This window comes from Ammospiza caudacuta, chromosome 1 (assembly GCF_027887145.1).
Source record: "Ammospiza caudacuta isolate bAmmCau1 chromosome 1, bAmmCau1.pri, whole genome shotgun sequence".
Classification (NCBI taxonomy): Eukaryota; Metazoa; Chordata; class Aves; order Passeriformes; family Passerellidae; genus Ammospiza; species Ammospiza caudacuta.
This window is the reverse complement of record NC_080593.1, coordinates 109,373,242-109,387,491: the sequence shown is the minus strand read 5'-3', so window position 1 is coordinate 109,387,491 and position 14,250 is coordinate 109,373,242. Positions and strand designations below refer to the sequence as shown.

Here is a 14,250-nt window from a genome sequence, read left to right as displayed (position 1 = left end):
ATAGTCCCTTGCTCTGTCATGCTCCTGGGTAATGAGGCAAAGCTGATCAGCCTGTCATTTCCTTGCTATCCAACCTTAAAGATAGGAATGATGTTTGCTTTCTTCCAGTTCAGGAAACCTTCCCCAGTCACCATGATCTTCCAAGGATAATAAAGAATAGGCTCACAGTGACATCCTCCAGCTCCTTCAACACTCATGAGTGTATTCCATAAGCTCCTTGTTCCTGTTCCATAAGGACTTGTTTCTGTCTTGTTTGTTTAAATATTCCCTAAACTGATCCTTCTCCACCAAAGGAAACCTTCCTTGCTCCAGGCTTGAAGTGTGGCCTTAGCAGTGCTGACTACAAAGGGACAAACCCTTTCCTAGTCCTGTTTGGCCATATTTTTGATACAAACCAAGATTCCTTGATTTTTATCAAAAATACAAATGATTTTGATACAAACCAAGCCCTTGGCCACCTGGGCACACACAGTGGCTCGGATCCAGCTGCTGTTAACCAGCATCCCCAGGCCCTTTTCCACTGGACAATTTTCTAACCACTCCTCTTTTCCCTGATCCACTAGGTGGGTCACCTGATAATCTCCTGTAGGTTCTCACTTGTTCACTTGTTTGAGGTAGACAGCTCTGAGCCCTGTCTGGTTGAATATGAGATCCTTCCTGCTCCCTACACATATGAGATCCTTCCATTTTTCCCTACACATAACATTTTCTTTCTTCCAAGCTGATAAAGGTTGCTTCTGATATCATTCTCTGCCCCCTTTGAGTTCAGATAATGTAACAGTCCTTCACTGATTAGTTCATAATATATAGTCACCAAGATGATGGCTCTCAGAAAAAAAATGCAGGAGGAAAAATTATTTAAATAAGCACAGAAGACATTTTTATGTGAGAACCTTCTCAGTCCCTTGTGGAGGAAACTGTTTCTCAGGCTGTACAGACAGGAACATAAGTGCACTGTCTGAAGATAAAAATATCTTAAATTTTATGACAAATTATTCTTTTTTGTGAAAAAAACCAACCAAACAAACTTAATAATATGCAACAGATTGAATGCTCAACAAAAATATTAAAAGATATGGTGAGAGTTTTCAGCTATGAAGTTTCAGCATGGACTGGGAAGTTGTGTGGCAATCCCAGTTATCAGATTTCTGTCTCTTCTTGCTCTGTAAAATGACAAGGTTTTTCTACCAGTGTTAATCAGAAGGTAGGAATCACAATATTCACACGGGCTAGGCAATTATTATATTTCCATGGTTTACAGACATGGAAAAACAAAGTGTGAAGGCCAAGGGACTTGCATAAAACCAGACACTGTGGCTCTGGTGGGTGCAGCTACCCTCAAACACAGTGCTGCTCTTATGATTCCTGTGCTTCAGGGAGGGATGGTGCTTGAACTAGTTAGTGTTTGGGTGGCACACTGATCAGCTGTGGCACTGCTTGCACATTAATGCATATTGGGAGGGTAGCCACACAAAAATCTGCTACAGAATAAGCCAGTGTATTTTCTTTTACCTGTGATAGACATGACAGCCCCATTCAGTGAAACAGGATCAGTCAGTGTGAGGATGGAGTGTACAGTGAATAATGCCCTTTGTCAATTCACAGTCTGTTTTTTCCCACTGTAATTTATGAATGCAATCATTTCTCAAGTATTATTTTTTTCTGTCTAGAAATTAACACACAAATTTGTTAAAAGTGTACAAATGTAGGCAAACACATATTTAAGATATTTGCCTACCTAGAGCACATTTACATTTCTATTTCTTTTTTATTTACCAATAAAGTCATCTAATTTGAATTAAATGCTAATTTTGATTGAAGGGAAAATGCTCTGAGACCTCTAGAGATCTCAGCATCTCTTCCAAAGCAATTCAGGAGAAATTGAATTCTTCGTGCCTGAATATACATTAATATTCTTCATTGAACTTAGTTTCATTTGAAACTTTTCTTATTATTTCTAAAACAGCAAGATGTCTTGTTCATGCTGGAAGATAAGTGTGTTTATCTGCAAACAAGATAGAGATGGATTCTGTTTACCAGAAACAAAAAAAAAACTGTGAATCTTGGCACAGCCGCTAATGTGAGGAACTCTTCTTTGTGTGCAGAAGCACAGCATTAGATTTCAGCCCTCTATTCTCAAAGCACTTGCTGGGAAATGGGAGCCAGGGTTTCAGTCCAAATGTGCAGGATTAACCTCCAGGATTAACACCCAGCAGTTTGGTCAGCTTCCTGCAAAATATGTTTACTTATGCAGACAAGGAAATGGGTACAGGGCTTCTCCTGTGCAGGCTGGGTGTTGATTAGCAAAGGCTGGGACATGGCCCCTCCTTGGATAAAAAAATGTTGGTGTCCCTTTTCTTAAGAGGCGGAAATAGATGTTGTCTGAAATATGAAATGTGCTCAACAATTCCTACCTGGCTTGAGTTGTGAACATGCAAGAGACACTATTTGTTTTCAAAGATGTGTTTCAAATACACTTGAAAATAGCAATTTTGGGAATTGTATTTGTCAACAGCAGGAATTGTTTAGGTCATTTGATTTGCTTCTGTGCTTAAAGTGATGAAAAAGTAGGCACATTAGCATTACTTAATGAGTTAAATAAGAGAACAATATGTAATATACAGAGATTGCCTGAAAGTGTCATCTTCAGACTTAAGCTCTTTCTATGCATAAGGTAAACCTACTTGTTAAGAAGCACTATGCTTCATAAAATGAATACTGCATGCTTAATTTAGTGAATTTTGAATTTCAGGTTGTTTAAAGTGTTTTGCTGCTCTGTACAGAAATGTGAATGAGTGTTGGTGAAGATTTCTGGCCACTGACCACAATGTTTGACTTAGGTTTTACTGATACAGAGGAGAACTGAGCTCAGAATTAAACAACTTGAACACACCGATTTACCTGTACCCAAAACAAGTGTTGCTAGGTAGGGCTAAATATGGTCAAGTGTTAAGAGGTCCATGACCTGAAAATTGCTTTTTATTAGCAGTGCATCTTAGCTGAACATCTAGGCCAACATGCATTCCATGCAAATTGGCTGCAGACTCTGCCCAGACACTAGCTGTCTGGGCTGCAGTGGCTCTGTGCTTATTTTCAAGTCTGTAAGTTATAGTGCAAAGAACCAGCACCATAAAACTGTTATCAGAAGGCAAGACAAGCAGCATCAGCATTGCGCTATCCTGAAACCAATTTATTATTGCTATCAACTGACCTTCCCTATTATGTATTTATTAGCAATAAGGGAGTGGAGTGCTTTTTTTATTTGCTATACTTGGTTGCATTTGTATTGCTGAATCTTTAATCTGTCACACAAAACTCAGTTTCTGATAATAATAGCATCTTTATTGCTACTCTTTCTATTATTTATGCCTTGATCTTTCTTATTCCTCCCATTCAAAGCATGCTTTGAGAATCCATATGCTTTGACTGTGAAGGTGGAAACAGGAGGGAGTTAATTCCAGATTTGATCACGAATTGGCAAGTAAATTAGAGCTTAATTTCCTTCATTCAAGTTGCTGACCATGTGAATCAGCTTGTGGAAGCGGCTCGTGCAGACTGTCTTGCCTCATTAGCATGACTTAGTGCTTTCTGTAGATCAGGACAGGGCAGGGAGAGGAGGGGAGGCTGGTGGAAAGCCAGGAGCTGGGTATCTATGGGGTCTCAGCCAAAGAAAAATGGATTTCTCCTCTCTCCTTATTCAGTACACTACCATACTTGTGATGATGTTACTATTTATCTTACCCCATTGGGCCTCTCCACTTTCCCCACTGCCTGTGGGCCTGGGTTGTTCTCCTCCAAAACCATCTCTGGGCTGGGGCTCTCCCTTCAAATTTTTCCACACCAATCACTGACATTTGGCCACACCATATAAAAAGAAAAAAACTTCTCTTTCCCTCTGCCCTTTCCTTCTTCACTATCTTGGTCTGTATCCTTGCCATAACTCCAAGTCACCGTGCAATGAGATGCTGGACTTTCTGCTAACAGATTCTAGGAGCAATGGTTAGATTTACAAAGCTGTGTTTTGAAAAGCAGTATTTAAAATTACTGGCATCTGTTAATTAAAATTTACCTGCAGTATTTTTTTTCTTACTATGATCAGTTATTCTATTTTGTGTCTGGCTCAGAGTTCACAAGGATCTCCTTTGAACCTAATTGTAATTCAGCTACAAACTATGAGGTTTGCCTCTTAGTCTCTGAAGGAAGTTCTGAGTATCTTGTATTCTCTTTTTTCTTATTTTTTTCCCCCTCAACCTGTTTAGTAATCTTAGAGATGCTTGGTACAAGTACATGTGTTTTAGGGATACATATCTCATAGGAAAATGTGGTGTCTGTGTCAGTAAGGTCTTGCCTCTGGCTTTTGAGGAATGTACCATCAGTGATATGCCCTGAATAAATAGATAAGCCAAAAATTCATGGCTCCTCTGGGAGGTGAGGGGTTAGTGCTGCCTATTATCTTTGGAGTAGCTGATACAAGCACAAGTGATGAATCAAGAGGTTTATCTCCACTGCACAGAAGGTGAAGCACCTCATCAGCAAATATTTTCTGTCACTTGTGGGCAGCATAAATAGCTTCTCCATTGGGAGATCCTGTGGATCTCTGTTTAGCTCACCAACATTACACTAAACGATTGCTATGATATGGGAGAGTTCTGAGCATATTTACATGTTAGCTCAGGTAGCATAGTAGTAGTAGAGGAATCTGATCACTCTGTATTACGTTTTCCAAACAGTCTTCTAGCACAAAAGAAGTTAGGATAATCTCTCCTTTTGGCAGGCTTAAGAAAATTCACACATGCAAGTACAGCTCTTCATGCTTGTACAGCTGAAGTGAGGTAGTAACAGATCCAGGATTCACTGGCTTGCTGAAAATAGGAATCATGCAAACTTTTCCTCATATTTAAACTGCACACCAAGACTGAGCTATCTGCCACAGTCCTGGTCCTCTGATTAAGAGATTCTTCTAAGTGTGCCCAAAAATTATCACAGAATCACAGAATCACAGAACAGTTTGAGTTGGAAGGGACCTTTCAAAGATCACTTAGTCTAATCCTCCTGCAATGAGCAGGGACAACTTGAACTAAATCAGTTTGCTCAGAGCCCCCTCCAACCATTATGTGAAATACTTGAGGTTTTAGGCTGAAACTACTGGTTCCAAAGTTTTCAAAGACTCATAGATTCCTATCATCCAAGTAGGAGGATGTTTGTTTTATAGTCCTCCAGTATTCCACTAAAAACCTAAATTAAGAGACTCATCTCTGTGTGCTCTTTGATCATTTTAGAGTCTGAGTGTGAACTGGAAAATGAACCTTGTCTTAAATTACTCTTTGTTGATTTTCTGTAGAGAGATCCTAGGTAAACAGTAAGTTGGCATCAGAGAAAAGCACAAGAAAACAGAATATTTCTTTCCTTTGCTATTCTTCATGCTATGTTATCTGTTGGGCTTATTTAATTTTATTATTCTTGTTAGTAAAGCTGAATATCCAGCACTAAGGCATTTAGGAAACAGCACTGTTTGCACTGCAGCCATTAAATCTTTGTAAATCAGCCCTGGAATATCAGACTTTCCAATGCATCATTATCTTTTTGCATGGTGAGTTGCTCTAATTGCAAACTGCCTAGACGAGATCTCACCCGTGCATTGTAAAATCACCACAAAGCATAATTGGATGAGTCTTAAACATTCTTGGCAGTAGTCAATCTCTTCTACCTCAGTGGCTTGTGAAGGTATTAAAGGAAAAGACAGCTTCAATGTGTGTAAAAGAAAGTATTGGCTACTTCTTTTTACAGTGAGGAGAAATCCTTTTATGAATGGGGAGGAGCAGGGAATCTACAGCAATAAAAATGTGACAAAAAAAATCCATGAACTCATTAATGACTCTAAAATGCCTTTTGTTTCAACAGCTTTACTGAGTTGCCTGCCAGTAGCCACACATCACAGAAATATTCTATTAATTCCACTTTTTCCCCAAATTTAAACTCATTTTTAAATCTGTCTTCCATTCCAGCCTAGCTAAAGTGAGACAGGGCCTTCTACTCTTATAAATGGCCACTTCTAGAGGCTCATGGCCACTTCTTAACTTTCTTTCAAATGTATTTATGTGAACAGAGGACAGTTTGCACAATTACTGGCAAAGGTTCAACACTTCCCTGGTTTTAATTCTCAGACTAAATGTATGCAGCCTGCTGCACAGGTTGTCAGCATGTCTCAAGGACAGCCTTGCATCTTTCCAAGGTAACCACAGAGTTCACCTCTCATGCCAGGCAGCTGGTTCCCAACCTTAACAGCTCTTTGGAAAGCCATAAATGGACATTCCTGTCCTGGACACTTGGCTCAAAGAGTTTGGTAGGGGCTGTCTGCATGGGGAGATCTGGGTCCAGAGTCAGTGTCTGACACTGCCTACATGCTGCCTGTTGTTGGTGTATGTTCAGGTGGTTTTCAGAACAACAATGCTCAGCAGCTTGTGGGATGGACTTTTAGGAATGCAGATATATGGACATGGATGTTTTTCAAAAGGGTTTATTGGTTTTGCAAATTTTTGTTTACCTATTATTGCTGTGGAAAAGAAAAAGATACAACATAGAGCTGTTCAGATCTTTGAAGTGTCATAAAATGCACAACAAAGCATCACTGACACCAAGAGCAAGCCAAAGAAGGCAGCTCTCTTTATGTAAGACTGGTGTCATAAAATATTTAAATCCTTTCAGAGTGTGTGGCTTTCAGCTCTTTCATGCAGATAAGTGTCAGACTGTCAGGCAGCTTTGCTTAAGGAACATGGCACTATCTATTAAACAATTTCTCTTAGTTTCCCAAGAAAACTGTCTAGTTAAATATTTCTCATGAAAAATAAAGCTTGATTCATCTTTTCATTCATCTCACCTTTATTATGTACTTATCTAGTTACTCAGGCAAGTGTACAGAAAGATTTTATCTCTTTTTTTCTTCTTTTTTTAATTTTTTTTTTTTTTGAGTTAGAAAACTTCCATGGCAATGTACCAGCCATTTATGCCTTTGGAAAATATCACTATCCATTCCTATTCTTAGAGCAAGTTGCAGCCAGCAAGGATACTGCCCCTCATGGATACCATAAAAACATATTTTAGCCAACATAAGTGGGATAAGTAAAGTCTCAGAGAGAAGGGGAAGAGGAAAGCAAATAATAATATTTTACAGATTCAGATAAGTTCTTTGTCCTCAGATCTTCTTGCATCATTGCTTTGGCCCTAGAGTTTTGGGGTTTTGTGTGAGGGGTTTTTTTATGGCTTAGAGAGGGAGGGACAGGCCTGTGGGGGTCTTGGTTGGGTTTTGGTTTTCTTTTGGGGATTATTTTTTTATTTTGCTTTCTGTTTTAGCATTTTTTGCTAAATGATTCTTTCTCCTTTTGCCTCATCTCACTAGGAATGAGCCCCTTCCAATTGCCTCCAACTATGCATTTGTTCCTTTACATTGGTACTGAGATTTCTCTGAATAGTTTTGTCCATCCTTCTCTGAAGCTTTTTATCCCATAAAAATGTTTTAGTAATGATTCCTACAGCTGCATTTACAGTTTCTGCAACTAAAATACAATCCCCTCCTCTGGTACCATCTTGGGTTACCATCAAGGCTTGTCCTGGATCCCAGGCAGACTCTTTGAAATGGAACAAAATCAGGACCACACATCCCTTTCAGTCTGTCCTTTTCCCTCCTGTTCTAGTGGAACTAGGACATCTTCCACTAGTTCAGGGTGACAGGATGGCTTGAGAAGGCTGAACTTTCCTCTGAAGTACAGGATTCATTTTATTTGCTTTGATTTGAACTTCAGATGGTTTAAGTTTCTTTGCACAGAAATGAGCTGCTAAATTCAGGTGACATACCATAGGAAGTCATGAGGTACTGCCCTCTTTTTCTCTGCATTGGGGAACACCAGTACAGCCATGTATCATTGGAGACTGTCTTCTAAATTTTCAAACTCACCAGAGTTCCACTGATGAACTTACAAGCTTTAGTTACTTAAGCACTGACACACTTTTATTCCTACTTCTGTTGAGCCTTGTATTGTGCAGTTGGTTTCTGAGTGTCCCGTATTTTTCATCTCACCTTTTTAAGTTCCAGGTTTCCCTTTTAAGGTAAAAACATTTAAATTATTTGTAAGTCTGTGGTTCTGCAGTTGCAAGAATGGCACTTTGCCATTCACTGTGATGCTGAAACTCCCATTGGGCTCAGTCATACCCTGATTTACTACTAGCACTACTTTCTGTTGTTACACACTGACTTAGCTCCTGAATTATTTCTGTCCTAGGGCAGAAGGGATAAATCTCTAGACATATACATTTTATTTGTTTTAAAGAATAAAGTATTAGACAGAATACATTTTAAAAAATATATATTAGAAAAGTGGACCACATCAAATCCAATGAATTAAGTATCCTTTTGCATCTCTAAAAACACCAGCATGCCTCCCCTCTCACAGGGAGGCATGGTCATACAGGTCCTGCACAAGTCACTTCTTTTGTTTTCACCAATACAAAAATCAGTGGCATAAAGACCTGCTTGTCAGTGGCTTACAACAGTACCGAAAAGCCTGATCCCCTGGGTTTGTTTTTGTTATGGGAAATTATTACACTGCAACATATGCTAACTTTCCTTGGAACTGCTTGTTTTTTCATAGGCTTTTTTTCAAACTAGAATTCAAATTGTGCTCCCTTCATTAAAATTTCTTACATTATTCCTCTGAATTTTTAACAGCTTTATTTGAATTGGCCTATGAACTTTATCATCCCCCCAAATCCACATGTGTGATCTGCCAGTCCACAAATCAACTTTCCAGTAAATGTTTAATCAGTTTATTCCAGAAAAGCCTTTTTATGTAGCTTGCCAAAAATGTTAGCCTCATGGAAGCAGTCAGGTAGTCTCTGTTTGTCTGTCCATCTAACCATTTTTCTGTTACTTGTAACAAGATGTTTAAAAACCTGTTGACCAGCATCCTCCCTCTCCAGATGTGTAATGAAAATAAGCAGCTGTAGAGGTGTCCCAATGCAGCAGGCTTGCCTACTAACAGGAGGAAAAAAATCTACAAGGCTTAGCAGACACATGAGAATCCACTCAGGAAAAAGCAAACAGAAATACCCATATTGCAAGAAATTATTCAGTCAACTTGCATGATACAAGATCCTGAAGAATCTGACATCAAAACACAGATGCAAGCTTTGCTGTTCCTGCAGTCTGTGGATTGCACAGTGGCTGGGGACATACAGAGAGATGTTTAGAAGGAAAGTCTCATCTTTAACATTCTTTGCAGGGTTACTAGTTAATGTTTAGTTAGTTGGTATCATTATGTTGATGTTTAAATAAGTCAGATGGAATAGGCTCCAAAGGCATCTATTTTTCCTTATCAGCTGTGAAAGCAGCTCAGGTGCAGGCACCTGTGTCACAGACACCTGTATGTACATTCAATCCAGTGAATTCATTTCCATCATGTCTCTGTGTGCAGGTAGGAGTAGGACCATTTTGGAGGGATGATTTTTTCTGTCACTACACCCTGCTCAAACCAACTGATGTCAACTGTTTAGGGGCCCTGGTTTTGTCCCCTGACACCACTGGGGGACAAGGCCTGCTCCAAGTCTCAGTGGTGGGAGTAGATCCATCACCTGTTACTGTGATTGTGCCAGTGCACTCCAGAGAATGACCGTGCAACTCCACCAGTGCCAGTGCTGGCACAGGGGAAAATGTGCTCAGTAGAGAAAAGTGCCTGGCCACCCCTAGCAGGACTATCAGCCCTGCTGTGTGAGCCACTTTTGATTTCTTAAGAGGTGTAACTTGAGCTATTTATTTTTGTAGGAAGACCTACTGTGTGCTAACAGGTAATCTTCAGAAGCATGTATTTCAGTAATTAGCCCAGCTTGTTCCTAAATTAGGTGTATTGATCAAGCAATTCAAAAGGGACTTTTTAGTGCCAGATGTGGCTTGGTTACAAGCACACCTCACCATCCTTGCTGCTGCTGCAACATGAGCGGGCTGGGCTGGGCTGTCACTGTGCTCTAAGCTCTGATCCTTTCCACGTTTGCAGGACTTCACGCTCCAGCCTCTGGGGATGCCAAGGAAAGCAGTGTGGAGGAGAAGTGCTCCTGTGGGCCTCAGTAACCATGGGATGGCTGTCTCAAGGAGCAGGCCCTGGCGGGGCAGGGCTGACCCTTTAGCTGTGGTGGCTGCCTCCTCGGGGAGCCGGCTCCCTGAGCAGCAGAAGACAAGTGAGTCCTCTCTGAGCTGGTTCAGAGGGGTGTATTTACCTCCTGCTCTGCACCCATTAAACAAGACATTTGTCAAGGGTGGTGAGTGGCAGGACACAGGCAGCACCCAGGAAAAGCGCAGGGCCTTCCTTCAGGACTTTTGTAGGAAATACAACAGCAGAAAGAAGCTGCAAACCCATCTGGTGCACCTGGTGTCAAGGATTTATGTAGAGGACAGGCACAAGGTTCTGTACTGTGAAGTGCCAAAAGCAGGCTGCTCCAACTGGAAAAGGGTCCTCATGGTGCTCAGTGGACTCACTGCTTCAGCAAACAACATCTCCCATGATGATGTGCACTACGGAAAGCACCTGAGGAAATTGGACAGTTATGACCTAAAAGGGATCTACACACGCTTGAACATGTACACCAAGTTCATATTTGTACGTGATCCTATGGAAAGACTGGTATCTGCCTTCAGGGATAAGTTTGAGCATCCAAACAGCTATTACCATCCGGTATTTGGGAAGGCAATAATTAAAAAGTATAGACAGAATGCAGATGAAGAAGCACTGAAAACAGGATCAGGAGTTAAGTTCAAGGAGTTTATCCAATATTTGTTGGACTCCCGCCGACCAATAGGAATGGACATTCACTGGGAGCAAGTCAGCAAGCTCTGCTATCCCTGCCTCATCAACTATGACTTTATAGGAAAGTTTGAAACCCTGGAAGAAGATGCTAATTACTTTCTGCAGCTGGTAGGTGCTCCAGCCAATCTGAAGTTCCCTAAATTCAAAGACAGACATTCCTCTGATGAGAGAACAAGTACAGAAGTAGTGAGGCAATATTTAAAGGAGTTGTCTAAGGAGGAGAGACAGCTGACCTATGACTTCTATTACTTGGATTACTTAATGTTCAATTATACATCACTACTTGTATAGCACTAGAATAGCTTCAGGCTTCTATTAGATACTTATCATGTTGGGATTCAAAACAACTACTTTGATATTAGTCCTGAAAGGAAATGAAGTTACTGCTAAGTAGAGTTGTCTTGAATTAGTGGAGATTTTATAAGCTAGAGTGATATCATTTGATACTAAATTATGGAGAATTCAAAGGAAAAAAGACCTGTAAACAGCATAAATTGCACTAAAATGCCTGAAAAAGCTGTTTTTACTGTTATGGATTATTCTATGGAAGCAGTAGCTCAGACAGCTGTTGCATTACCTTACCTAATGTTCTTTTAATGGTTTAAGAAAAAAAATTCAGAGTGGCATGATTCTTTTTTTGGTATGTTTGCTTTAGAAATGGGTTTTGAAAAAACTTTTGATTGTATTTTTACTTTCTGTCACTTATTAATAAAGAATCATTGGCTAATTTTCTAAAATGTTTACAGTGTTCTCAGTTTCAAGTTTTGGTTTTTTTTTGATTTTTTTTTTTTATTACTATTAGACTGTAGCCAATTTTAGACTTTTTTTATTGAAGGCCGCTCTTGAATACAAATGCATCAAACTAAAAATAGCACAGCAGTTCAGTTGATGAGCAGGGTAGATATGGGTAAATCTGTGAAGGACCAGTCCACTGCCTCATTTTGGTTGATGCACTGTAGTTGACAAATATGACCCTCCTTTCAGAGAGCTGCTGCATTCAACAAAATTAAGGTTTTAACGCACCGTGGATTCATCATTACATGTGACACTGGCATACTGTGATCCCAATATTCATGGTGGTCTTCAATTTTGGTGAAATGGACTAAGTTTCAGCCTGGCAGCTCTGGGATATTCTGAGATCTGTACAGAGAAGCAACTTCAATGCAACTACTGTGACCATTCTCAGTCTGCTGGGGTCTGGTTATCAGCCCAGCTCCCAGAAATCTCTTACAGAGAAGGTGTTGTGTGTCCATTGCATCCCAAATCTATAAACTGGCTCTGCCCCCAGAGCTTCCTGGAGTCACCAGTGTTTTGCTGTCCTGCCTGCCTTGCAAGTGGTCACCAAGCCCAAAGAATGGGTGCATGGTGCAGTTTTATGTGGTGTAATGTGTATTGGTGATTTGTCCTAGAGGAAGATGTGTCCAGAATCCCACAGTCCTGGTTTGAATAGATACCTTCTACCCTTCTCTTCCCTCTCCTCCCACAAGTGCTGCCTGACAGGTTGTTCCTGCAACCTCTCTTGCACAGTGGATGGGCCAGGGTGTCACAGGAGGAGGAGAAACCTCTGGAAAATCATAGGATCATGGAACCATTGAGAAAGGCCTCTAGGATCATTGAGTCCAACAATTAACCTAACACTGCCAAGTAGACCAAATCTCTAAAATGGATAGGGAAAAATTTCTATGCCCTTCCAAAATAAAGTTGTCCCCTATGCCTTTCTTTCTGAAATGGTTTGGTGCATCTTGCTCCAGTGCCTTGATATAGCAAGTTGTAGGGTGAGGAAACAGCCTGATGGGAAAGTACTAAAAATAAAATATCCTTTTTCTCTGTTCCCAACCACTGGTCACAGCTACTGCTGTTATTGTTGTCTTTTCCTTCATCTCAGGCAAAGTATGATGTACAGATTCAGTCCTTCCACAGGAGTAATTGTGGGTCTTAACTGAAAGGCCAGATCATTTCCTAGGTACCCTCACTGCTTGATTCTCCCTCAGTTTTCTCCTCAGAAGAGGGAAAAAAGCCTCCTCCAGTCTCCATGGTGCCAGAGTATAATCAAACAGGCTCTGCACATCTCTCCTTGTGGCAGGACAGGCCATTCCAAGGAGAAAAGGTAAAAGCACACTGGGCAGCCCAAGCCAGGGCTTGTGATGTCTGTGGCTAGCAGCACCCATAGCTTAAACCATGCTGTTCCAAGGGAACATGAAGCAAAGAGGAGAAGCAAAAAGCCATCCATCAACATGAGGTGTGGGGAGATGCATTTGCTGAGCACCAGGGAGAAGTTACAAGGATGCCTTGGACGGGTGAACACACACATTGTTGCTTGTGTGAGCAGTGCATGGGTGGACCCGTAGGTGTTAAAACCCAGAAGTGTTTGGGAGAGGATATCTGGCAACTGAACTTCCCCCTCACATGCTTCTCCTCAGGTGAACAAAAATCTCCCCCTTTTAACACAGGATGGTGCTCAACTCCCACCTTCCCTGTCAGAAATCCCTCCTGGTTTTCCTCTGAGCTCCACCCCATCCAAGACAATTAAAGAAGACCTCCTGAAAGTTTTGATTTTGTTTAACCTTCTAAGTCATGTGAAAACTGCCTTGGATTTGACCTTGGTTTGACCTCTAGATTCTCTGCTCTTGTAAGTATTGGATTCAACCTCAAATCCTGAGTGAATCTCTCTTGCCTTACAGGAAGACCAATGAATATAGTAAATTTAAATAAAAAATTAATGTCCACCAACCTTTGGGTGTCTATATATTTGCTTTGTCTTCTCTGTTGTGGATATGTGTTAATTAACTGATAATTTACACACAAAAAAAATGTCACACTAATGGTACTAGTATTTTCAAAAAAGCACACGAGGAAAAAAGTGCAACATGCTAATAAAGAATGGAGGCCAATTTATAGATGAGTTTGGTATGAATACTTTAATTCAGAGAAATAAATTAATGTTAGTAAATGACAAAGTCTCTGAAGAACTTGAGCTTCACACTGAGTTCATTTTAGTGGCAAACTTTCTGCCCATCAGATCAGAGAATGACAGAGATTTGGGGGGGCAGCTTAATTGCATTGAAAAGCTACACATTCTCATAAGATTTCTTCTACTAGTGGGTCTTAGATAAAGCTATTGTTTGAGTCAAGGAGGGGGTTGAAAGAAATTATCAGCAAATATTTGGTTTCTGCAAATGATAGGGAAAATGACATTGATTTGCATACATCCATGGACATGGACATCAGGTCCCCAGACTATCATCTTGAAAATCTGATATGATTTGCATTTGTGATTTAACAGGGGAGGACACCAGTTAAGGTCTTTAAAGCATGTATGCGCACAGAAGTGTAATTGTTTTAGCTGCACTGTTGTTCTATGGCTCTAGTGAAAGTAATTTAACTTCTTTGTATGCTCAAC

The 14,250-nt window shown here is 40.5% G+C and overlaps 1 protein-coding gene across 2 annotated transcripts in view; it reads left to right on the top strand.

Annotated features, from left to right (window-relative positions):
• The window catches only part of CHST9 (carbohydrate sulfotransferase 9), an 87,021-nt gene extending 75,477 nt beyond the window's left edge, over positions 1–11,544 (top strand). For both annotated transcript variants that reach the window (XM_058815256.1, XM_058815248.1), the window contains one exon: positions 10,044–11,544. In XM_058815256.1, the coding sequence (XP_058671239.1) occupies positions 10,044–11,141 (1,098 nt within the window). In that variant the 3' untranslated portion in view covers positions 11,142–11,544. The remainder of the gene's footprint in view (positions 1–10,043) is intronic.
• Positions 11,545–14,250: the final 2,706 nt, after the last annotated feature.